This window comes from Urocampus carinirostris, chromosome 11 (genome assembly GCF_059441175.1).
Source record: "Urocampus carinirostris isolate Australia breed hairy pipefish chromosome 11, RoL_Ucar_1.0, whole genome shotgun sequence".
Lineage (NCBI taxonomy): Eukaryota > Metazoa > Chordata > Actinopteri > Syngnathiformes > Syngnathidae > Urocampus > Urocampus carinirostris.
The window spans coordinates 2587826-2614991 of record NC_142359.1 but is presented as its reverse complement, the minus strand read 5'-3'; the positions used below and the strand labels follow the sequence as shown (position 1 = coordinate 2614991).

Sequence of the window (27166 nt, the reverse complement as noted above, 5' to 3'; positions counted from 1 at the left end):
CTTGATTTTGTCATGATTACCGATTTGAATCACCCGTGCCCGCTCATCTGATTGGCTCCCTGTCCCTACTTGAACCCAGTCCTGTCAATCCCCTGTTGTCAGTCCGTCTGCAAACCTCAGTGAACACTAGGCAAGCCTTTTTCGACCCTGACTCCCACCTGTCCCATTTTTGTTCCCGTCTGTCCCCGGCTTCGACCCGTTTCTGATCCTGACCACGTCTGCTCTCCCGTCCCGGCTTTCGACGTCTTTTTGTCCCCGACTACATCTGCTCTCCCGTTCTGGCTTACGACTCGTTTTCAACCCCGACCACGTTTTTGCTCTTCTGTCTGGCTACCGACCCGCTTTTTCCATCCCTGACACCCCCATCGATCGCCACGGAAGATCCACTTCCGCGTTCAGATCGTGGGCGCAGTCCTTTCTCTTTCCTCCAATAAAACTTGTGAGAAACGTCTTCGTTCTGGTCTTGACAGATTTGAGGAATCGATTTCATATTTCGTGTTTGAGGACTTGGGAGGAGGAAAAGTGATTTAAGACGACAAATAAGAGCCTGTTTTTTGTTAAGCAAATCCAAGTTGATTACAACTGTATAAAACATTCACATATTTTAAAATACAAATTGGTCTGCAGAGTTTAAACTACAATTCTTAATCATTTACAGGAGTTGATGGGAAAAAGTTAATGTTAAAATTGGGCCATAAACCACAGCACCAGTACGTTCTCAAGAATAGTGCAGCACTTTAGGAAAGAGAATGAGACACAAAAAATAACGATGACGGGTGGATAATGAAAAAGTCAGAGGGAAAAAAAGCCCAGCCAGACCCAAACATAATGATTGACATTTCAGGTCCGATCCGGGCCAAAATTCAGGTCAGGCTCGGAGTCGGATTTAAAACCTTACCTTTAATTTCATCAAGAGAATCCAACTGTGTAAAATATTGACTGAAAAACACACACTAATGCAAACAGATCTAAAAAAAAAAAAACGCCTAAAAGCATTTCTGCATCATTTGACGATTCTTGTTGTCATCCGTCCATTTCACCACATAACTCCTGTTTACAAATAAACAAACTCGTATTTTTTTTTTCTTATATGGCCGCTAACCCTAACCTTTCGATTAACACCACTCTTCAATTGCAAAGCTTTTTATCATGTTCCTTAGCCATATCCTATGAATGCCTGTTTTGAGAAAACGGACAAACCCTCCTTTATCTCTTTACCAATTTTAATCATTTACAGATCTTTTACAAAAGTTGAAGGGAACATTTTAAAGCCTTCTGTTGAAAATCGGGTCATAAACCACAGCAGCAGTACGTCTTTAAGAATTTTAAGAGCGACAGAGGCAGAGAAAAGAAAGACAAAGAAAGGTGGATAATAATAAAAAAGAAAGTCCATGAGAGTGAAGCCCAACCGAACCCAAACATAATGATTGACATTTCAGGTCTGATCTGGGCCAAAATTCAGGTCTGGCTCGGAGTCTGATTTAAGATCTTACCTCTAATTTCACCAAGAGAAACCAACTGTGTAAAATATTGACTCAAAAACACTCGCTAATGCCAACAGATCTAAAAAAAACAAAAACGCCTAAAAGCATTTCTGCATCATTTGACGATTCTGATTTAAGATCTTACCACTAATTTCATCAAGAGGCAAACACACAAGTTCAATCACGCAACTCTTCAATTCAACAAAGTCTTCATCTGGCGAGCGTACGTGCGAGTAGGCCCGATTTGAGGTCAGGACACGCGAATGAGCTCCAAGCTAGCAGAGAAGTTGTCTCTCGCCGCCGCTCGAGAGAGATCGTTTTCGGTCCAGCGGTGGAAACTCCGGGTCTTCTCGAAGCTGCTCTCCTCGTGCCAACTCCTGCGAGAGTCTCCCCGGTCGGGCCCCGGACGCCGTAGCCGTACCGCCTCGGGCCCCTGGCGGCAAACGTACGCCGGGTAAAAGTGCGCCGCCTCCGAGGACGAAATGCAACGGCGGCCCCCCGGCAGGGAGGGAGACGGCCCCGGCAGGATGTCCGAATGCCATCCTTTGAGAGCCGGTAAAGAGGGACGGATCCCAAAACGGGATCCGGTCACTGCGGGGGATCCGTTCTCCTGTTCCTTGTCCGGACTTTGCTCGGAGACTTCCTCCACGGGGGAGAAGTGCGACGCTTTCCCGGTCCCGGTCTCTGAGGGTCCGTCAATGACCGGGCGGACGTAGGTCTTGAAGTCCAGCGAGAAGCGGCGTTTGGGGCGGGCGGGGTCCTCCAGACCAAGGCCGCCCAGGGCTTGGACCAACGGCCGCTGGTCTGGTCTCACCGGGCTCGGGGGCCGCTCCGGGAACTCGCCTCGGGCTTCTCTGGAGATCTTCTTCTCAAAGTCCAGCAGTTGACCCAGGAAGTTGAAGTTGGGCGAGATGCTGGGCCTCTTCTCCTTCACGAACCTGCTGAGAGACAAACAGTGAGTCGTGTTTCCCATTGGTTCTAGTAAGCCTCCAAGGTTTCATTGTTCTTGCCAGAGTCTCCATCCATCCATTATCTGCACCGCTTATCCTCAGTAGGGTCACGGGGGTGCTGGAGCCCATCCCAGCCATCCTCGGGCAGTGGGCAGGGGACACTCTGAACTGGTTGCTAGCCAGTTGCAGGGCACACAGGGACAGACAACCATTCACGCACTCATTCATCCATCCATTATCTGCACCGCTTACCCTCAGTAGGGTCGCGGGGGTCCTGGAGCCCATCCCAGCTATCTTCGGGCAGTGGGCAGGGGACACCCTGAACTGGTTGCCAGCCAGTCTCAGGGCACACAGGGACAGACAATTCGCTCGCTCATTCACACCTAGGGAGAACTTGATTTTGGTTAGGCCAATCAACCTGACATGCATCGTTTTGGAATGTGGGAGGAAACCCACGCAAGCACGGGGAGAACATGCAAACTCCACACAGGAGGTTTGATCACATGATCGAACCTCCTGATCTCATGCTCGAATCTCCTGTGTCGAGTTTGCATGTTCTTCCTGTGCTTGCGTGGGTTTCCTCCCACATTCCAAAAACATGCATGTCAGGTGAATTGGCCGGTCCAAATTTTCCTTAGGTGAGCAAGTGAGTGGTCTCTCTTTGTGATTGGCAACCAGTTGAGGGTGTCCCCTGCCCACTGCCCGAAGACAGCTGGGATGGGCTCCAGCACCCCCGCGACCCTACTGAGGATAAGCGGTGCAGATAATGGATGGATGGATTTTAGTAGTACTTCCAAAGGATTTTATAGTATATATGTAGTTGTATTTTTTGTAGTATTGCTGCATTAGGAATTTTTGGATTATTTCTGTGGTAGTATTTTGTATTTTTTGTACTGTAATTAAGATATTGATGAATTACTGTAGAAACCCTTTTGAAGTATTTTTGTAGCATTTCTGTAGTACTCTTTTTTCCATAGTGCAGTGGTTAGCACATTCAAAAGGTCCCTGGTTCGAGACCGGATCGAAACCTACGTTGCCCTGGAGAGGGATGGGCGCCACCAGGCTGTACTTGCCCAAGACACACCACAGGAAATGGTGCCCGAAGGATCCACTTAGTATAACTGTCGTAGTATTTCTGAAGTGTTTTGTTCATTTCAGAGTTAAAGTAAATACGGTAGTATACAGGCAGCACGGCGAACCTCCTGTGTGGAGTTTGCATGTTCTCCCCGTGCTTGCGTGGGTTTCCTCTAGGGGCTCCGGTTTCCTCCCACATTCCAAAGACATGTATGTCAGGTTAATTGGCCTAACCGAATTGTCCCGAGGTGTAAATGAGCCAGTGAGTCGTCTGCCCGAAGATAACTGGGATGGGCTCCAGCACCCCCGCGACCCTACTGAGGATAAGCGGTGCAGGTAATGGATGGATGGTAATATACAAGGTACCTGTTTTTAAACGTTTAAGATTGGATTTTTGTCTGTAGTAAATGTGTTGTGTAGTCTGCACATAAAGGGACTATTATCTATATTATCATTATATTTTGATCAGGGGACGCTGTCTCAGAGTTTTTGTGATTAAGACCATATATTTTTGGGGAGATAAATGGGAAACCCCGACGGGCCGCACGTGGCCTCCGGGCCGCAGTTTTCCCAGCCCAGCCAGTCAGGATCTCCCCAAATTCTACGGGAAAGACCGCGGAGTAGCCGTGGCGACCTGTAGGCTTCATCCAGGGACATGCCCATCCTCTTCATGATGTAGGCGATGGCGATGGTGGCCGAACGCGAAATTCCCGCCAGGCAGTGAACCAGCACGCAGGCGTCCGACGCTTTGGCCATCTCTGAAACGAGAAAAATGGCGAGTCAGCGCAAAAATCACGACCAATCACGTTTCGGCGTGGGCCGATAGCAAGTCCTGCCGGTACGGTAAATTCATCGCACTTTTCATCATCGACAAATCGGATTTTTCAAAGACGTTTGGAATTTTCTCCTATTTATTCGAATACTATACTGTCATAAAATATCGTTTGTCAATTGACTTGAAAATGAATGAAAACTTTATTCGAACATTAAAATAATAACAGAACAAAACCTATAACTCAACAAAATAATTTTATATAATGTGTTTGAAAAAGGGACGGCGCAGTGGTTAGCGCGTGTGCGGCACAGTTCATGTCTTGGGAACCTCCTGTGTGGGTTCAAATCCAGCTACCGGACTTCCTGTGCGGAGTTTGTATGTTCTCCCCGTGCTTGCGTGGGTTTCCTCCGGGCACTCCGGTTTCCTCCCACATTCCAAAAACATGCATTTCAGGTGAATTGTTCGGTCCAGATTGTGTGACTGAGCGAGTGAGTTGTCTGTCCCCGTGTGCCCTGCGATTGGCTGGCAACCAGTTCAGGGTGTCCCCTGCCCACTGCCCGAAGATTGCTGGGATGGTCTCCGGCACCCCCGCGACCCTACTGAGGAGAAGCGGTGCAGCTCATGAGATGAGATGTTCGAAAAGGGGTAGTAAGAAGCAGATGCTTATTTTCACTACCTTTTCATCTTCCATATTAAATACACCGTTGATAATAACAATTTTAATAATAACAGTTATGATTCAATAATAATAACAACAACAAGGTTAACTATAGTTGTAAACGCAGTATTCCCAATCTTTTCGTCTCACTCATACCCCTTGTCTTTATTTCTACTAAGTCATATCTTTATATCTTCAAATTTTCTCTGTATGAAAAAAGACGTGGTCATTCAATTACGCTACCAGACAGTATTAGAAACAGTGTTTCGACTAATGTGTAACAAAGGAACGCGTTGCAAACCTTATTCTGGGTAACGACTACTCTAACATGGTATCATTTAAATTGAGTGACTCTACTCTTGGTACGAGAGTGGCAATATGGATATGGAGTGTCTCGGCTCCGTGTTTATTTTCAAGCCGATGGCATGAGACGAAAAATATGAACGCTTCAGCACTTTCACTTGGTTGGTGTACATCATTTTCTCTTATTTTTTCAGTGAGCGGCCATTTTAAAGCTGTTTTAGGGGGTAGGCTTATACACGATGTAGGCTTATGTGTGTATATATATGGTCATTTGTGAGTAGATAGTTACTTTTGGAGCAAAACACTACTTTTTGGTGTCAGTTTTCAGAGTAGATGACGGATTTAATTTTGAAACCGTAATTCCGGTTTTCCAAAAGCACCCGACCCTCGACCAATCGCAGGACGACTTGCCCACCGATGAAATCCAGAGCGGCGTCCAACCAGGGCAGGATCTTGTCGCAGAATCCGTCATTGACGGGAACCCTCAGGAAGTGCGAGTCGGGTATGAAGTCGGGTTTGGGGCAGGTGTTGCTGGCGTTCAAAACGAAGGCGATGGCGTTGCGTCGCATCGCTTCCTGTCGGGAACGCAAACGGGTCAGGTGACGGGCGACCGCGTGTGATGTGAAAATCTATTTCCCGCACTCCTGGTTTCTGAGCTTTTTGCATCTCTATTTCCCGCGAAGAGTGCAAGAAAACAGAAAATCCGGAAGCGGGCAAATCTCTTTTCGCGACATGGTAAGTGCGGGCACCTCGTTGAGGACGTCGCGTTGGCAACCGAGGTACAAGTGGGGCAGGATTCGGGTCGGACCCGACGCCGTTGCCGTTGGCTGGGGGAACGTTCGAGGTGACGACGTTGCAGTGTGCTTCCCCTCGCACAGCTCTGCGAACTGCCGGGAAAACTCGCAGAAGCCGCCTGACCGCACACAGACAATAAGACCGAGGTTAGTCGAGTTCAAAGTGAAAAACAGTTTGGGTTGAAAGCAGAGGTGCCGTACTCATTTCCACTCGGGACCCTATGAGCGTAATGGCTGTCTTCAAGGCGCCTTATGTAACCTATAAATATACTCCATAATGTATAATAAGATTTTAGTCACGACCATTACAGTTGCACTCGGAAGATATAGCTCCATATATAAAATGTGTTAAGTAGCAAAATCTTTGGGGTTTGGGATCATTTCTAAGTTCCACTCCTTGACATGTTTATCAAAACACTGCAGTGTCGTGGCGCTGAGCCTTAAGTTTGCATGTATCATAGCACAAATGCATTGTGGGTCACTAAGAATGTTGTCACCGGCGTTTCATTGGCTAACCAATGTGTCAATCATCATTTGAATCGATCGCTATTGGCTGAAGTTATTCGGAGCCTCGGATAGGCTAGAGGGCCGAAACAAACCCTGCAATTGGCCGAAAAAGATGTGTCAATCATCAGTTAAATCGATCGCTATTGGCTGAAGTTATTCGGAGCCTCGGATTGGCTAGAGGGCCAAAACAAACGCTGCAATTGGCCGAAAAAGATGACTGAATAGCAAGCTTGCTAAACTACGCCATAAAGAAACATGTTTCATTAGTCTGTATTTGTAAACATTTTACTCTCCTGGATTTAATCCACTCACGGTTGTAAGAAGACCATGGTTGCGTATCATTATTGAACGTAAGAACTTAGGTGAGCTATGCGGCTTTATATTTTCCCGGTATCTTGTTTTAGAACGATCTTGATGTTGCTGTGATGAGTTGAGTGAATTCAACTCAATTCCAAGTGTTTATTGTCATATGCACAGTAAAGTTGCGAGCGAAAAAGAAAATAGAAACTAAGGAATGGTTGGCATTTTTTGAATCCCAAGACTTTAACCTTCCGAATGATATTTGAAACGATGCATTTGAGTGACATCGTACGGACACCGCATCCGCACGTGTCTACGACACGTATTTGCTTCTTTGCAAGCTTTGGGAATGTTAAGGGGGTAATAAGTTGGACTGAACCATCTGACTGTTTTGTCCACGTTCCCATTGTAGCGCCTTATAATCCGGTGCGCCTTATCTATGGAAGATATAGGACCAAAAACTATTTTTTCGGGGTGCGCCCTATAACCCGATGCGCCCTATAGTGCAGAAAATACGGTACTCATTTAGTTGTTATCAATGCACTTATGTTCATCCACATATTTCAATGGAGTGTATCCTTTCATATCAGTACTTTCCCAGCAATGGTCTTCCGCCCTAATCCCGTCATACAACCTTCAAAATACAGCTGCGACCTTTTTTTTTTTGCCTGTTGAAGTTTCATGTTCCATTTTCCAAATCCGCACCCCTTTCCTATAAAAACTGTGGTCAACGATTTTCGATTCCACGTGGCGAGACATCGAAATGTCCTTCTTCTTCATGTCATGTCAGACATTTTAAGCCCCTGCGGGCCACATTTCGTCTGCAGGCCACGTGTTTAAAGGGACGGCAAGTATTATTGGCCACTGGACTGGCTGTTTCGTTTTGAAGAATACAAACTACGGAGAGTCAAAGTGACCAAACTGCACCATTTTCTTTCTTATTTTTGTTCTCCCAGGTATGCGCAACAGCAAGACAGTCGACGAATGTGTTAGCTCTTGCTAGGAGACGCTCATTTGATGTAAAATACATTTCTTAAGCTACTGTCACGGTTGCCATGGCGCCCAATTGGCCCCGCCCGTGTGGCACCAGCTGCGGCTCATTGACAGATTGGCTTTCTATCTATTTAAGCTCAGTGCTCTCATTTTTTCTTTGTCAGTCCGTCAACGAACTTCTGCCCCGCAAGACGTGGGCTTCGACTCAGTCCTGCTTCCTGTTGGTATTTCCTGTCTGGTATTGTTCCCGTTTAATTTTGGTTTCCAGTTTTGTTTCTGTCTAATTTTGTCCTGTTTATTATTTTCTCCAGTTTTCGTTCCTGTCTAGTTTGTCCTGTTTATTTTCGATATCCTGTATCATTATCTATCCTGTCTGTCCCGTGTGTTCCGCTTCATGATTGCGTCCCACTTATTGTTGATGCTTCACAAGAAATGACAGTTTTATATCTTTATGTTTGAGGTCTGAAATGTGGCAAAAGCACAAAGTTCAAGGGGAATGATAGGGTGGTCGTTTTGGTTGTAAAATTTCTCAGAATTCACTGTGTGAATATAACTTGTTTTTATATTCCTAAATAAAAAAACAATCTTTCACACACACACACACTCACATGAAGTAACGGTTCAATAATCAGTCTAATTGCATCTCTTGTACGTTTATCAGTTTTGTACTCTTTTATTTTGAAGTTGCATTTCCGGTGTATATCTGTTTCCTGTGTGACTAAAGTTAACTAGACACACGGGGGCGCGCAGTGTGGCCGGGAGCCCAGCCGGGGCGAGTGGCGTTTGGGCCATCACCAATGCTAATAAATTTTATTTACCTTAATGCTTGTTTTTATTTGTTTCATTCTGCCAACATAGAGTTCATATAAGTTTTAACTTTAACAGGGCCAAATAGTTTCGCAAACCACTGTAGATAGCTACATTTTGCAACGCAGAAACTCACCGGCCAGCAGGCGGACGGATAGGAAGTGCGGGCGGAGTTTGAGAAGAAGCACGCTGGCGAAGGCGTCGGACCGCAAAGCGCAGGCGTCCCAAGAATTCTCGTCGTAGAGCACCACCTGCAGGCTCGCCTCCAGTTCCAACTAGACAAACGGGAACAAGACAGGAACAGGTAACATTGCCAATGTGCGGTCCCTATGGGGTAAGATCGCATTGTCGGCAGAATCCGCGGGGAAATGTCTAGTACAGAAAAGCAACACACTGTGCAGCGCTAAAGACACTCATTTGTGGACTGTGTCTGCAGATGTTGAACAATCAACTAGCGCAACATCCATCCATCCATTATCTCCAGCGCTTATCCTCAGTAGGGTCGCGGGGGTGCTGGAGCTCAGCTCAGCTATCTTCGGCCAGTGGGCAGGGGACACCCTGAACTGGTTGCCAGTCGCAGGGCACACCGGGACAGACAATTCACTCGCTCATTCATTCCTAGGGACAATTTGAACCAGCCAATTAACCTGACGTGCACGGGGAGAACATGCAAACTCCACACAGGAGGTTTGATCTCATGACCTCAGAACTGTGCCGCACACGCACTAACCACTGCGCCGCTGTGCTGCCCTACCAAAGTATAGCGGTGCATTATTAAAAAAGACAATGTAAAATGTATGACCGCTCTCACCGCCGCGGTCCGGGTTCGATTCCTGTTGCAACCCTTGTTGTTTTGGATAAAAATAATTTTAAAAAGTATTACTAAATCTTTGTAGACCAAACAAATGTAAATTTCATTAACGTATTCACAAACTGGATTTAGGACATTTTATTGCCATTTAAGCCCTCATCTTTAGAATCATGAATTTAATGCCTCTCATCGGGTGCTGGAGCCCATCCCAGCTATCTTCGGACAATGGGCAGGGGACACCCTGAACTGCTTGCCAGCCAATATTATTTTTTTCAAATCAAACATTTGCTTTTTTCCGATTTCGAAATCTTCGTTCGGTTTGTAAATTTTCGAAATTTCGGTTCGTTTGGCCATTTGCATACTCGGCAGCCAATCAGAAGCCCGCATCGAATAACTTCCTGCTTTCGGACTTTCCCGAGCCTTATAAGGTCGTGGATTTGCATATCATTTTCCAAAGTAGATGCACAGAGAACACGAGAAAAATGGATAAGAGATTAGGAATCAAGCCAAAACCTCAGCCCCAGAAGAAGAAAGATTCAAAAGAAGCTAACAAAATGGATGACGCTACAAAACGTAAACGTACATTGAAAGCATCGTGGAAAGGGGAGTTCACGTGGCTTGTAGCAGATAAGTAGATTTGTAATAAACCTAATTTTAAAGTGTTTGAGTGTTCTGTTATATATTCTGATTATCAATCCTTAATACTTTGCAACAGAAATGGACGCGCTACCTTGTTTCCGGCAGCTTGCTGCAGCACGTCTTTGACGTGAACCTTGTCCTGCTGCAGTCGGCGTTTGAGCAACTTGGAGGCGTTGACGTTGACGGCGTTGGCCACGTGCCGCGCGTTGAAGTCCACGAAAGGTCGGCTGTCGATCACCAGCAAGCCGCCACCGACCCCCGACTCCGCGGGACCCCCGAAATCTCGAACCGACTCGAGCAGTCCGGCGAGCGCCGCCGCCGCCAGGGGCGTGACTTCGTCGGCAGGGCTGCAACGATGAGGAGATGTCGTTCAATTGAAAATGGAAACTGTCTGCAATGAAATTCCTTGTTGATGAATATCGCCAGACAGTTTTCGGAGTCATCTCTACATAAATAGTCGGGTTTTAAAAATAGTTGTTAGTTGCTAAGGATCAACCAATATGGGGTTTTCAGGGCCGATACTGACTATCGATACGAAAAGGAGGGCAATATTTATTTGCTGTAAAAGATGAAAAATTGGCTTAAGACATTTTATGGAAATGCAAAAAGAAACAAAGAATATTTGTTACGAATTCAGTAAAACTAATATAACTTTCAAACCTTTTACAGAAAAAAGAATTAGAATGTCAACACAACTTTGCCATGGATAGAAGGTAAATAAAAACTTCTTTACAACAAATTAATAAAACCTCATGTTATGGTAATAGCTAATCACTCAAACTTCTACTTTTAGCCCGCTTTTTTATGCTCTCTCTCTGTCACAAACACAAATGCCTGATTGACAAACAAATGTTATGATAAGAGCTAATTTAGCTGTCTCCACCTGATTGTGCCTCCTGAAGGATTTTATACATTTGACTATAAGGGATTTCATACGATTGAACACAAATTACATTTATTGAGTGCAATGAAGATTTTCACCGAGTAGGCTATACTTCAATGAAAGGTCACGCCGGTCCAAAATGCAGAATATTTTGACTAAGGAATTTGGATAACAGGACTCTGACAGAGGACGGCAGGCGATGTTTGGAGAACAAGGCCTTGATGACGTAGAAACGCTCTGTGTTGTTTTGAGTTTTTCCAGACATGGAGGCGAGGTGGTGGAGCCGTGGAGCCCACATGGGGGGCTTCCTTGGCAACCCCATGGGAGGAGCCGGCACACCAGCTTGCGGAAAGGCGTGGGCCGAGAGAAGAAAGCGAGAGAACGAGAGAGAGAGGAGGCTTGACAGAGACTCGAGCGACACTAATTCGGCTAATTCGGCCATATTCGATGGAGTTCACTTAGTTAAATTGTTGAAGAAATTGAATCTGCCCCCGTGTGAAAATGTCGGGGTTCTTGTCCATATTTTCCATCAAAAAACGAGCGCGCATTGTTAGGTGAATGTATGTTGTGTTTGGTTAATGGAGTCAGATAACTCATTCGAACAATTTGGTAAACGCTACATTTTAATATTGAATTCCTAACACTCCCTAAAACAAGTTAACTATACTTTTTGCGCTCTCTCTTAATCACACACACACTTCTCTAGCACGGACTTTGAAGAATCGAAATATTATCAGCGGTCTTGATTCACAGGCATATCGGGATAAAGGATTTAGCAGAGCTGCCGCCGTTTACTCTGCTCTAACGTTATTCTTCCTGCTTCAGTGACTCCGCACCTGGTCCCTTATCCAATCCGAAGGCGGGTAGAGACAAAGGCGGGGGAGTGAGAGAGAGAATGAGGCTTGGCTGCATCTGAGCCTAAGTAGGCGGCCGGTCGAACAAATACAAACGCTGATACCGATATCCTTCAAATTCCCGAATATCGGTGCAGATAATCGGTCTACCTCAATGAGTTGCAGCCTTACCTGTCGGGCATGACCCCGTCGGGCTTCGGCGCAGTCACCACCGAAGAGAACTCGGCCATGTCAGGGTATCGAACCGCGTGGTGACATCATCGCGTCGGCGGGCAATGACGTCACAAACGATCAATCTTTGGGAAATTCAAAAAAAAAAACAGTTTCATTCGTTTTTCTTCTCCCTCGTTATCAGTAATGTTTGAATTGTAAGGTTTTTAAGACCGTACACCAGGGATGTCAAACTCAGTTTGGCTCTTGGGACGGATCCCGACTTTCTGTTCTCAAGTGGCGCCGTAAAAAATGTTAGCTTCCAGTACTATTTCAGTGTTAGTTAGTTAGTTAGTTAGTTAGATGTCTGATAGATAGGTAGATGTCTAGATAGATAGATAGATATAGACGTCGAGATAGATATCGAAATGAATAGATATCGAGATAGATGTCTAGATAGATAGATAGATTGATTGATAGATATAGATAGATGTCGAGATAGATAGGTAGATGTCTAGATAGATGTCTAGATGGATAGATGGATTGATAGAGCGAGAGATGTCTAGATAGATAGATGGATTGATAGAGCTAGAGATGTCTAGATAGATAGGTGTCTAGATAGATAGATAGAGGTCGAGATGGATAGATAGAGGTCGAGATAGATGTCTAGATAGATAAATATCGAGATAGATATTGAGATAGATGTCTAGACAGATGTCTAGATGGAGATATAGATAGATGTCGAGATAGATAGATAGATGTCGAGATAGATAGAGATAGATGTCTAGATAGATATCGAGATAGATGTCGAGATAGATGTCTAGATAGATGTCTAGATAGATAGATGTCTAGATAGATATCGAGATAGATGTCTAGATAGAGATATAGATATAGATAGATGTCGAGATAGATGTCTAGATAGATAGATAGATTGATAGATAGATATAGATAGATGTCGAGATAGATAGGTAGATGTCTAGATAGATGTCTAGATAGATATCGAGATAGATGTCTAGATAGATGTCTAGATAGATAGATAGATTGATAGAACGAGAGATGTCTAGATAGATAGATGGATTGATAGAGCTAGAGATGTCTAGATAAATAGGTGTCTAGATAGATAGATAGAGGTCGAGATAGATAGATAGAGGTCGAGATAGATGTCTAGATAGATAAATATCGAGATAGATATTGAGATAGATGTCTAGACAGATGTCTAGATGGAGATATAGATAGATGTCGAGATAGATAGATAGATGTCGAGATAGATAGAGATAGATGTCTAGATAGATATCGAGATAGATGTCGAGATAGATGTCTAGATAGATGTCTAGATAGATAGATGTCTAGATAGATATCGAGATAGATGTCTAGATAGAGATATAGATATAGATAGATGTCGAGATAGATGTCTAGATAGATAGATAGATTGATAGATAGATATAGATAGATGTCGAGATAGATAGGTAGATGTCTAGATAGATGTCTAGATAGATATCGAGATAGATGTCTAGATAGATGTCTAGATAGATAGATAGATTGATAGAACGAGAGATGTCTAGATAGATAGATGGATTGATAGAGCTAGAGATGTCTAGATAAATAGGTGTCTAGATAGATAGATAGAGGTCGAGATAGATAGATAGAGGTCGAGATAGATGTCTAGATAGATAAATATCGAGATAGATATTGAGATAGATGTCTAGACAGATGTCTAGAAGTCTAGATAGAGATATAGATAGATGTCGAGATAGATAGATAGATGTCGAGATAGATGTCTAGATGGATAGATAGATTGATAGAGCGAGAGATGTCTAGATAGATAGATGGATTGATAGAGCTAGAGATGTCTAGATAGATAGGTGTCTAGATAGATAGATAGAGGTCGAGATGGATAGATAGAGGTCGAGATAGATGTCTAGATAGATAAATATCGAGATAGATATTGAGATAGATGTCTAGACAGATGTCTAGATGGAGATATAGATAGATGTCGAGATAGATAGATAGATGTCGAGATAGATATCGAGATAGATGTCTAGATAGATGTCTAGATAGATAGATAGATGTCTAGATAGATATCGAGATAGATGTCGAGATAGATGTCTAGATAGATGTCTAGATAGATAGATGTCTAGATAGATAGATGTCTAGATAGATATCGAGATAGATGTCTAGATAGAGATATAGATATAGATAGATGTCGAGATAGATGTCTAGATAGATAGATAGATTGATAGATAGATATAGATAGATGTCGAGATAGATAGGTAGATGTCTAGATAGATGTCTAGATAGATATCGAGATAGATGTCTAGATAGATAGATAGATTGATAGAACGAGAGATGTCTAGATAGATAGATGGATTGATAGAGCTAGAGATGTCTAGATAGATAGGTGTCTAGATAGATAGATAGAGGTCGAGATAGATAGATAGAGGTCGAGATAGATAGATAGAGGTCGAGATAGATGTCTAGATAGATAAATATCGAGATAGATATTGAGATAGATGTCTAGACAGATGTCTAGAAGTCTAGATAGAGATATAGATAGATGTCGAGATAGATAGATAGATGTCGAGATAGATGTCTAGATAGATAGATATCGAGATAGATATCGAGATAGATGTCTAGATAGATATCGAGATAGATGTCTAGATAGAGATATAGATATAGATAGATGTCGAGATAGCAGACATGGGGACTTGAGACTTAGTGACTTGGACTCGAGTCGACTCGAGTCGCTGTTTTTATGACTTGTGACTTGACTTGGACTTGGCAATCTAAGACTCGGGACTTGACTTGTGACTTGACTTGCCCAAGAAAAAAATACTTGGGACTTACTTGGGACTTGAAGGTGAAGACTTGAGACTTACTTGAGACTTGCACATGTGTGACTTGGTCCCATGTCTGCGAGATAGATAGATGTCGAGATAGATGTCTAGATAGATAGTTATCGAGATAGATATCGAGATAGATGTCTAGATAGATATCGAGATAGATGTCTAGATAGATAGATGTCGAGATAGATGTCTAGATAGATAGATAGATTGATAGATAGATATAGATAGATGTCGAGATAGATAGGTAGATGTCTAGATAGATGTCTAGATAGATATCGAGATAGATTGATAGAGCGAGAGATGTCTAGATAGATAGATGGATTGATAGAGCTAGAGATGTCTAGATAGATAGGTGTCTAGATAGATAGATAGAGGTCGAGATAGATAGATAGAGGTCGAGATAGATAGATAGAGGTCGAGATAGATGTCTAGATAGATAGATAGATGTCGAGATAGATGTCTAGATAGATAGATATCGAGATAGATAGATAGATGTCTAGATAGATATCGAGATAGATGTCTAGATAGAGATATAGATATAAATAGATGTCGAGATAGATAGATAGATGTCGAGATAGATGTCTAGATAGATAGTTATCGAGATAGATATCGAGATAGATGTCTAGATAGACATCGAGATAGATGTCTAGATAGATAGATAGATGGATAGATGTCGAGACAGATGTCTAGATAGATCGAGAGATGTCTAGATAGATAGATGTCGAGATAAATAGATAGATGTCGAGATAGATAGATATCGAGATAGATAGGTGTCTAGATAGATGTCTAAAGTTTTACTAGACTGAGCCTACCAACGCTTAGAGTTCTTCTGATCTTTTACTGCCCACTAGAGGCCAGAGAGAGAATTCGGTTTGCATTTATTTAAATAATCGTACGGTACTGGAGCCCATCCCAGCAATCATCAGGCAGTGGGCAGGGGACACCCTGAACTGGTTGCCAGCCAATGTAGGTAAATGTAGGTCGTGTTTGGTTAATAGAGTCAGATAACTTATTCGAACATTTTGGTAAACGTTTGGTACATTTTTATAGTTAAAAATCCAACAGACACTCCTAAACAATGTTGAATGGTCCTAAATCGCTTTAAGATTAAAAGATTTAATCAGCCAGAAATTCTGGGTGTCCAAAGCTCTGAACCTAAAATCGCCCCTGAAGCATGGTAGACATTTGTTTACTGATCTGACCCACCTGAGGACATAGGGTCTGGATCCGGTGCACTACTCTCCGGTCTCCCGAAGTCCAAAATCAAGAGCCTTAAGCTGGTACAAAACGCTGCAGCCAGGCTTTTAACTAAGACCAGAAATTTTGATCACATAACCTCGATTTTAGCTAACCTGCATTGGCTCCCTGTTAGCTTAAGATGTGATTTCAAGGTTCTGTTGGTATTATAACAAATCATGCATGGACTTGCTCCCTCATATCTTTCAGATTTAATCTAACCCTTATGTTCCGGTCCGGAGCCTTCGCTCTAAAAAACGCTGGTCTGCTAGTGATCCCAAGAGCCAAGAAGAAATCTGCAGGTCAGAGTGTTTCCATTGGGTCCTGGTGCTGTGGAATTTTCTGATTTCTGAGATTCGATCTGCAACCTCAAAAGACTAAAACACACTTCTATTCTATAGAATATGAATAACCTATATTTTATGTTGACAATATATGTGCATTATTTGCCCTCATGTAGGTTTTAGATCAGGGGATGCGGTCATAATAGTCTGTAGTTTGCAATAGTCTGTGGTCTCTGCAGCCCTTTGAGACTCTTTGTGATTAAGGGCCAAACAAATAAACATGACTTGACTTGACATATTGAGGTTTTGAGTTTTTCCTTGCCCTCATGTAGGTTTTAGATCAGGGGATGGTGTCATAATAGTCTGTAGTTTGCAATAGTCTTTGATCTGTGCAGCCCTTTGAGACTCTTTGTGATTAAGGGCCAAACAAATAAACATGACTTGACTTGACATATTGAGGTTTTGAGTTTTTCCTTGCCCTCATGTAGGTTTTAGATCAGGGGATGGTGTCATAATAGTCTGTAGTTTGCAATAGTCTTTGATCTGTACAGCCCTTTGAGACTCTGTGATTAAAGGCCAAACAAATAAACATGACTTGACTTGACATGTTGAGGTTTTGAGTATTTCCTTGCCCTCATGTAGGTTTTAGATCAGGGGATGGTGTCATAATAGTCTGTAGTTTGCAAGAGTCTTTGATCTGTACAGCCCTTTGAGACTTTTTGTGATTAAGGGCTATACAAATAAACATGACTTGACTATTTAACATACTTGTCCTGGAGACGTGTTTCTTTGTTTTGACGCGGACCGGATTGAATTATCCACCGAGCTAGGTCCAGCCCGCCAGCCCTATGTTTGACGCAGCCTGTATACACTGTACAAGGAGCTTGAATGCCATTAGCATAGTTACTACTATATGTTTGGCTCACAGTGACAAATTAAAGAATAAAAAATATAAGAAATAGCGTCATTGTGAGAAAAATGAAGGTAAATTAAACACGAGCTTCTCAAATCGTTGTGACGTCACCACATGTCGTCCACTCGTTCGCGTTTCGAATCCAATTCTCATTTAGCAACTCGCTAATCGAGGTGTCGACGTCAGACTCGTCGGAAAAAGCATTTAATTCTCACTGTTGACGAAGAGAAAGAAACTTGTACGTGCCTTGCGTGTTCTTCCAAACTTTGTCCGTGTCCGTAGGCGATGAGGTCATGGCGGAGGAAAAAAAAGCATTACGTCATTCTAAAGAGCTGGAGCTTCTTAAAGGCGCAGGCACCGAGAAAAGGGGGAGGGGCGCCACTCCGCCTTCCCTTTAAACGGGGTTCAGTCGTAAATAATACAAATTCAGCCTTAAAAAGTTCGATTTTCGAATATAAACTGACTTTACAGCCTACATATATGTGAAGTAACATAAAAGAAACATGTGAATATTATTATCTAGTCGCATACCTGTACATTTATACGTTCCCCCCGCATGTTATTTGTTGTTTTTTCATTTAAATTGTGTACGCCGCATAATAATTATTTTCATACATTTTTAAAAAAATGTATTTTTAAGTTTGTATTTTCATAGACTGATCTCGTCTTGCCCGTTTAAGCTCCAAATCGCAAATTTGCTACGTATGATAAATAATGTATAATAAGTGGAGGGAAAAAAACAAGAAACTGAAATAATGATGTTTTATTTGGTGAATTAACTAAACAATTCTAAGTACCCGGTAGTCTGTTTATAGATAGTCAAGTCAGGTCAAGTCATGTTTATTTGCAGGGTTGGGTAGTGGTTACTTGAACTGGATTACTTTCAATGACTTTTGCATTACTCCACTACCAAATATGCTAATAAAAGACAAAAAAAAACTAAATAGTTGATACTAAAAATGATAAAAAAATAGAATGATGACTCACAACACGTGGTAAGCTTTCTCTCCTGGCTTTGATCTCTTTGATCTCCGGCAAAACTAACATCAAATGCCACAGAAACAAAATGAAAATCAATCCAAACATCATTTTTGCCGTTCCATGTATTCCGTTACTCCCCAAGCCTGCACAAAATCTTGTAATTCTATTCATATTGAGTTTCTTTTGTCTTTTATTAGCATATTTGCTATTGGAGTAACACAAAAGTAATCGAAAGTAATCCAGTTAAAGTAACCCTACCCAACCCTGCACGCCGAGATCCAGGAAACAAATAAATAGCGTTGACATTAGAAATCCAATAAGATGGAAAAACTCCATCGGACAAAGATGCAAAGTCAGGTTTCTCTGTAGCTACACCTGCCATCAAAACACCTTTGGAGTTTATGGGGCTATTCTTTTATAATTAATAAAATAACAGACCGCATTAATAATTATATATTTAACAGGTGTAACAATAACTTTTGTTTTATTGAAATTCCTGCTGAAATATGTGTATAGTTTTTGGTAAGTGTCCTGCAATGATGAGTCCAACAGTACCACCTGCTGGTATGGGGGGGGGTTTGGTTTTGGCTTCTGACATGTGACCAGGAGGCGCGGTTTGTTGGCAGTCTCCAGAGAGAGCTGCTGACGAGATCAAATAGATCAAAGCCAGCAGAAAAGCTAATGTTGTGACTCATTTCATCTGCAGTAACTGTAATAAAAACCTCATTATCCAGTCCAGCGTGAATGTGGATCTTAGGTGGGACAAGTACACCGCGGTTATATATATATATATATATATATATATATATATATATATATATATATATATATATATATATATATATATATATATATATATATATATAAATATATACCAGAGCCATATCCCCCTAGTGGGAGGTGGCTAGAGTCATTTCTGACTCTTTTGGGAGATTGATTCAGAGGAGGGGATTCCCAGCCCCCTCGCTTAACCCAACTGAGGTGTTGGGAGTCATTAGGTGACCAAACCCCCCCCCCCAATTCCAACCCCTAATGCTGAACGCCAAGCAGGGAGGCAACAGGTACCAATAAGTCTTAGGTATGACTCGGCCGAGGCTTGAACCACAACCTCCCAGTCTCGGGGCGGGCGCCATACCCCCAAGGCCATCTATATAGATAGATAGATAGATGTCTAGATCCATAGATAGATGTCTAGATAGATGGATAGATGTCTAGAAAGATAGATGTCTAGATAGATCGATGTCTAGGTAGATGTCTCTATATATATATATATATATATATATATATATATATATATACATATTCTGACTCTTTTTGGGAGATTGATACAGAGGAGGGGATTCCCAGCCCCCTCGCTCAACCCAACTGAGGTGTTGGGAGTCATTAGGTGACCAAACCCCATTCCATTCCTGACAAGTTCATCTGAGACTTTGAATTCTTCCTCTTTGTTCGTGTTGAATTAAGATACGTATTTAATGGAATGGATTTATTCCGAGTAGAAATCATATTTCCGCCTTGTACAACCATTTTTTTTAAATCAAAATTTGTTTTGTCTTGAGCAATAAAGTTTTTTATGATAAAGAGGGCGTGGTTTGTGACGTACGAAGTTGTCATCTTCGAGTGTTTTGAGGTTGTTGATATAATTCGTCGCCATTCGTTTGCTTTGTTACTTATCCTCTCCGTTTTAAAATCGAGTTGGGACTCGAGAGACGTATCATCTAGCGAATGTGAGCGTGCTGCCAAAAGTTCGCCAGGAATCCGACATGGACGAAAACAACAAGGTGAGCGAGCGGAGCGGCGGACATGTTTGTTTGTTTCTTGACGTAATGGAGGAGAGAAGCTCTTTTTCATCGCTGTTGAACCAGAAAATGACTCGAGGAGGATAATAAATACGATAAATTAATTCATTCATGCTGTGGGCTCTGATGCAGTGAGCATATATGCCGTCTTATTTATTATAACGCATTAGATGTTATCGCACACTCCCATTTTTTACGTACCAGTCTCCAGAGTGTATATATATATATATATATATATTTAAAAAGCATATTTTGTTCAAAACCGGAGTTTTCAAACCTTTATCTAAAATGAGAGATATTTTCATGCCTGGTTTTAGTAAAATTCCCGTTTTGAAGTCACAAAGGGTGACCTACGTGAATAGTGTAGATCCAAGGAGAAAATATTTTGAGGGCGGTAAAATCCATCACACAATAGACGTGCCAGGTGCATCTCTGGGCATGATCTTAGCCTTTTTGTTAGCTTTTTCAGGAGCAAGCTAGCTCAGGGGTCTCCAACTTTTTTCAAGGAAGAGATCCACCCATCCATTATCTGCACCGCTTATCCTCAGTAGGGTCGCGGGGGTGCTGGAGCCCATCCCGGTTATCTTCGGGCAGGGGACACCCGGAACTGCTTGCCGGTCAGTAACACAGAGACAGACAACTCACTCACTCATCCACACCTTCCATGCATGTTTGTAGAATGTGGGAGGAAACCGGAGTGTCTGGATGAAACCCACGCAAGCACAGGGAGAACATGTAAACTACACACAGGAGGTTCGATCTCATGACATCATAACTGTCCCACACATGCGCTAACCACTGCGCCGCCGTAACAACGTGTCTTGAAATGTTACACAGGTTATATATTGAAAGAAAGACAGAAGACCAAAAGTAAGAGTGAAAGAGAGGAAAGGGAGATAGAAAAAAGAATGGAAAAAGTGGAAGAGAGAGCAAATAGAATAGAATATACCTTTATTGTCATTGTTACAAAATGGGTTGAACATATTGTGACAACGCATGCACCCTAGTTGTCCTCAGGTGGCAGCCAGGTGCCCTGGGGATTCCTACTGTAGAGAATGAATAGTCACAGTAACTGGGCTAAGCTAAACTTGCCTTTATGCAATGGACTTGAGGCTAAATTCAGCCTAGATTATAAACATATCAATGTTTTTTGGGGTTGGACAGTCTATTGGTACATATATTGTCCTCACCCTCTTAACCACTGACTTGTTTTCATGCCTACAAAACGAAAATCGAATGCAAGCAGTGGAGCCATTTATTCCCACACAAAGACTTCCTCTCTCTTCAAAATAAAGCAGAATAGACTAAAATGCTAGTTTCGAGTCGAGATTTTTTGTTGTATAAACTTGATATAGATCTGTTTTGAAAATCAGAAGGTCATTTAAAGTGATGAAAGCGATAGTCTAACACAGTGGTCCACAACTACCGGGCCGCATGAATTGAAAAAAAAATTTTTTATTTGTTTTTATCCAAAACAACAAGGGTGGCAACGGGAATCGAACCCGGACCGCGGCGGTGAGAGCGCCGAATCCTAACCACTTTGGATTTAGAAGACACAGGAGTGGGCATTGAATTGTATCTCATCATCACACACTTTTTAATCACTGTACGACGTGGAATAAGCGGGATGAGATTAAAATTCTTAGGCAAAATAAAACGTACAATGTATTTAATCAATGTCCTTTCAAAGTCATTAATCATCGGATACAGTTTTCAGGACGATACTGTTATGCAACGCGTATTGTACGATACGATACTCAGAACTGTGTAGGATACAGGATCAGTATCGTCACTCACCTCTGCCTGTCAATGCCAAAGATTGACGCTTTACACCAAAATACAACGGCGACCGGATGATGAAAGTGCTGTGACTGAGTCATACAAGGAGGCTTATCATGCTACTGAAAACTTGTACCATCATTTTTATATGGGAAAGTGAATCTGCACAAATTTTATTGATATTCAGTTTTTTCACATTTTCAATTTGTATTGTTTTGACAGGAGATATTTTTATGGAGAGCAACGATTTTTAATTCATTAAATGTTTAAGTTTGTTTATTCTGGAATCATATTCCTGACTGTTTTAAATTCATATTTGTTTAAGTTTTTTTTTAAAAAGGAAAGTTTTAGTGTATTCAATACAGTGGAACCTCGCTAGTTCACGGTTCCACTTTTGCGGGTCTAAAAAATATACCTTACCTTCTCAATAAAAGCATTTATTGACTTGACGCCATTGAGCGCGAGCTTATGTCAACTGAGGACACGGTGTGGACACTCTTATTGTGAAGGGGAGGGGGAGGCCCTGACACAATGCTTAGTCATGGTGAGTTACCGCCTCGCTCACCCCCCCCCCCCTCCTTCAACTCCCCCCACCTCACCCCCTTCTTATGTGGCGCTCAGTTTATCAAGGAAGAACTCTGCGACGCGACATAAGTTTATTCTCTTCTGTCACATTTCATCTCAAGTTTGACTTTATTATACCAAAAGCCAGCGGTTGTTTGTACTACCTAAACATGGCTAATTGTGTCTGGTTTCGTGTATTAGTTGTCAAAGCCGTTCGATGCTGCGAGCTAAAGTATGTTGTTATTGTCAGAAGGTAGCTCTTTCACTTTCATTAAAACGAACCCAGACCATTTTTTGAACTGTTGTTTCCCAAAACGCTTCACAAACACTCTTCAAATATCACATTTTCACTGTTTTTATTTTTAATATGTAACCGGTAGTGTTAACAAGCCAAATAAACGGCGATGGCTGCATGTGGTTGAGAGCGGTTAATACAAATATACTGAATGGTTCGTAGTGGTTTCGCCGCAGTCCTTTTCCGTGTACATTGATGATGTAAGGCATGGCTAGACTTGTGGGTCATGTTTTGGTACATTCAGTTCCAGTGTGAAGAGTTCTGGATGAGTCACCCAATAACTCCTTGCCATCATGCCATCACTTTGGTTTAATGGCTGGGGGGTACACTGTATACCTGTTTTTTTTAAGGGGCGCCGCTACTTCGCGGATTTTCAGTTTTTGGGGTGGTCCCTATTAACCGCGATAACCGAGGGATTACTGTAAATATTTATCCTGTTCGGCCTGCGACCAAAGGTTTGGTTTGAGTTCTTGCCAGTGTTCCCTCTGAGCTGCACACGTGCGCAATTGCGCACTCTCAGCGCACAAGAAAATCTAGCCAGCGCACAAAAATCAGGGCTCAAAATTACTAATTAAGAAGCCAATTAAGTCAAAGTTACAGTACATGAAGGTAAAAATACAGGAGTTCCCCTGACGCTGTCTTCTAAATGCGGTATTTTGAAGTCAAGGTCGAAGTAGAACGAAGTTGAGTAAAGTCAGTTGAGTTTTTTTGAGAACCGGCTTCTTCAGCTCGGCTCACTAAAATGGTCCTAAACGGCTCTTCAGGCTGTTTTTGCTTCTTTAATCTCAACATGACCAAATATTATGTAAAACTTTGCACAAAATGACTTGAAAGAAGATGGGAATAGACAAAAAAGAAAAAAATACCAAAATGAAAAAGTAGTGAAAAACTGGGGAAAAAAAGAAACAAAAGGAGGAGGAAAAAAAAGGAAAAATTTAGAAAAAAAAACAGAAAAAAAGAAAAGAAAGAATCATAGGAAAAAAGTAAATGGAGAACAAAAAGAAAAGTAACAGCTCGGAAAAAATAAACACAATGAGACTTTTTTTTAGATGAATTTTAAAAAAAGTCGAAAAAAAACACGGAAAAAAGAAGAAAAAGTTTGTGTTGCATTCTAATCATTTCCAATTGTATCAAGTGAATCTTGTTGCCAACATTGGACTTCCACTAAAAAAATGTGATTAAGTACAGTTCTGTATCGTGCAACCGACTCAATAAGCCCCCAAAAATGTTAATATTATGCGACAAAATATATCAGGAAATAAAAAGAAATGGATATCTTGTGAAAGAATTGTAAGAACAAATGACGTTTGTAGGCCGTACAACCTTTGCAATAGTACATGAGTCAATTCATTCATAAGAGAAAAATCATTTTGTATTCCCGGAAACCCATCAAAATGTAACTTGATGTCAAGTTTTGGACATGTTTGATAATGATTTAGTTGCCACACTGGGGATTGCCGTTGCTCACTGTTGTTTCAAGCGTTGCTCACCGACTTTGTGTGAACGCTCAGACCCGTAAGGAAAATGACAGGGATCATTGGTTCTGGCCCTCTGTATAATTGAGTTTGACACCCCTGTCAAAGCGGTATCAGTGCTAAGTCGGAGTTAGCAGTATGCTAACAAGAACATTGGGATTTTTGTGTCCAGATGCTGGTGGCAGGAAAAGCCAAGAAACCGGGCAAGCGCGGCCGCAAACCGGCCAAGATCGACCTGAAGGCCAAACTGGAGAGAAGCCGCCAGAGCGCCAGGGAGTGCCGCGCTAGGAAGAAGCTGCGCTACCAGTACCTGGAAGAACTGGTCTCCAGCAAGGAGAGGGCTATCTGCGCGCTAAGGGAGGAGCTGGAGATGGTGAGCTTAGAGAATCGGTTTTGGTTCCACACCTCATTCATAGTCGTCCTTCGTTCTCGCCCGCAGTATAAGCAGTGGTGTTCGGCCATGGACCGGGGCAAAATCCCGTCGGAGATCAAAGCCTTACTGACGGGGGACGACCAGCACCGCGGAGCGACCGCCGGGGGGAACAAAACATCCAAAAGCACCAAGAACCTGAACATCTAGAGTGCCGGCACTTTGACGCTCCTGAAATCAGCCCTTCCGTTTCTCGTGGAGGACGTCCTCTCGTAAATTGGCGGTCCGGTTTTGAAGTTCGCGGTATAGTTCGTCCCGACTTCCCTGAGTGAGAGGTGGAAAAACACCGGTACAGTTGAAAATTCGAGTTCCCAAAAAAAATGGGCCAAAGTCTGTGGAGAGAAGTTCAAAATTGAAACTCCCAACGTAGAAGGCCATGTTCTCAAAACCTTAGCCTTTAAACACAAATGACAGCAGGAAGCGTTCGGCGGGGGTCAGGGACCTATAGCCCACAAGTGTCAAAAGGTGGCCCGCGGGCCAGATCAGGCCCGCTAAGGGATTAAATCCGGCCCGCGAGACAACACTCAGAAAAGCGCAAGAGAAAAACAAGCTGCAGGTTGAAATATGGCAACTTCATGTTGCCAAAGCCAGGTGCCTCGAACAAAGACACTGTACTTGTATTTCTCTCTCTCTCTGTCTCTTTTTCTCTTTCTCTCTTCATACCCTTCGCGCTTTCTTGTCTCTTTTCTCTCCTTCTGTCTTTCTATTTCTCTTTGGATTTCTTTCTTCCTCTCCCTTTCTTTTCCCCCTCTCTCACGACTTTTTATCTTTTGTTTCTCATGCTCTCTCCCTCTCTCTCTTTTTCTTTGTTTGTCACGCCCTCTCTCCTTTTCCCCTCCCTCTTTCTCTTATTTCTTTCTCTCTTTTTCTTTCTCTTTAATCTACTAGTCCGGCCCTGACAGAATGTTTGTTCTATCGTGTGGCCCCCCGAGTTAAAATGAGTTTGACACCCCTAATATAGTATAGTATATCTCGTGACTTTTCATAAGTACGAATGGCTCAGAGATAAAATGATACGTATGCAAATCTCATCGTTGAGTTTATGAATGCCCTTTATATCCTGGACCGAACAATACTGTCCACTACAATTTGCAGTCAAGGTGTCACACCAACAGACCCCATTTTGTGCTGTCGTTAAGGAATGAAAGCTCATGTGGGTCACTGTTGAGACGCTTTGTGATTCAAAAACCCACAGAAAAAAACTGTAAGCACCCAGAAACGCCAGCCAAGCTCACGGAGCAATTCGATTGGGTAGGGGTGGGCGGAGCTAAGCACACAGCGCCGTTTGCAACGAAGGTAAATACGTCATTATCCTCGTTAGCAGTATTTTGTGGCATTTTAACAAATAAACTCTTCTTGCACCTTGTTTGGAAACCATTATTTATGAAAAAAATGAAGGTCTAAATGAGCATCTACGATCCTAAGTCATTGTGAGTTTGAAGTGGTATATTTGTTGATATGGGACACATCATCTAACGTCACACATTGAAATAAGATGCCCTGAAAAAAATGGACTTTGTATGAAGACCTGGTTTAGCAGTTTTGCTGAAATGTGTCTTAATGACCCTCTCAAAAACTATTTTGCTGTTCCTGGCCCCTGGGCTAACTCTTCCCTTGTTAGCTTGGATGCTACTGCACCTGCCAGTCATGGACATGAGAGTGACCAATGGGGAGTAGTCCCCATTCCACATTCTCTTTGTGCTTATCATTCTTATTCCGTTAGCAAGCTGCTGTCAAGTCAAGTCCTGTTTATTTGTGACACCCTTAATCACAAAGAGTCTCAAAGGACTGCACAGTTCAAAGACTATTGCAAACTACAGACTATTATGACACTGTCCCCTGATCTAAAACCTACATGAGGGCAAATAATACATATATTATCAACATAGATCTCTTCTTGGCTCATGGGATCACTAGTAGACCAGCGTTTTCAGAGCAAAGGCTCCGGACCGGAACATAGGGGGGAATTAAATTTGAAAGATATGATGGAGCAAGTCCATGCATGATTTGGTATAATACCATCAGAACCCTCAAATCACATCTTAAGCTAACAAGGAGCCAGTGCAGGTTAGCTAAAATCGGGGTCATGTGATCAAACTTGTTCGTCTTTCTTCAAAGCCTCGCTGCAGCATTTTGTACCAGCTGAAGGCTCTTGATGTTGGACTTAGGGAGACCGGAGAGTAATGCATTACAGTCATCGAGACGGAAAGGTAACAAACGGGTGAATTATAATCTCCGCATCCGACTGAGACAGCATAGGGCGAATTTTAGCAATGTTGCGAAGATGGAAAAAAGCTGTTCTAGTCATATTTTTAACGTGTGTTTAAAAGGACAGATCGGGGTCAAATATGAAACCTACATTTTTGACTGAGTCACTCTGGATGATATTTGTCAATGTTCAGAGCAGTTTTTGAGAACAAGTCACGGCATTTAGACAGACCAATAACTAGCATTTGGTTTTTTTCAGAGTTAAGGCGCAAGAAGTTGAGTGACATCCACTCTTTTATCTCAGTGAGGCAGGCCTCCAAATTTCCACTGTTTAGTGTGGCAGATTCCTCCATCGGAAGATATAATTGAGTGTCATC

At 42.4% G+C, this 27166-nt stretch overlaps 2 protein-coding genes across 3 annotated transcripts; one reads left to right on the top strand and one right to left on the bottom strand.

Annotated features, from left to right (window-relative positions):
• Positions 1-1205: 1205 nt before the first annotated feature.
• dusp16 (dual specificity phosphatase 16) lies at positions 1206-17571 on the bottom strand. 2 transcript variants are annotated; one of them, XM_088348093.1, is made up of 8 exons: positions 17505-17571; positions 12004-12128; positions 10187-10442; positions 8782-8920; positions 5994-6157; positions 5660-5819; positions 4143-4266; positions 1206-2422 (listed from the first exon to the last, which is right to left on the bottom strand). In XM_088348093.1, the coding sequence occupies exons 2-8, from the start codon at positions 12060-12062 to the stop codon at positions 1735-1737; spliced, it is 1590 nt and encodes a 529-aa protein (XP_088204219.1). In that variant the 5' UTR covers positions 12063-12128; positions 17505-17571; the 3' UTR covers positions 1206-1734. The 2 variants fall into 2 exon arrangements, with proteins under 2 accessions (XP_088204219.1, XP_088204220.1); XM_088348094.1 differs by lacking the exon at positions 17505-17571 and adding an exon at positions 17114-17487.
• Positions 17572-19828: 2257 nt separating this feature from the next.
• Positions 19829-25947, top strand: crebl2 (cAMP responsive element binding protein-like 2). Its single transcript, XM_088348102.1, has 3 exons — positions 19829-20020; positions 24324-24524; positions 24591-25947. The coding sequence occupies exons 1-3, from the start codon at positions 20003-20005 to the stop codon at positions 24729-24731; spliced, it is 360 nt and encodes a 119-aa protein (XP_088204228.1). The 5' UTR covers positions 19829-20002; the 3' UTR covers positions 24732-25947.
• Positions 25948-27166: the final 1219 nt, after the last annotated feature.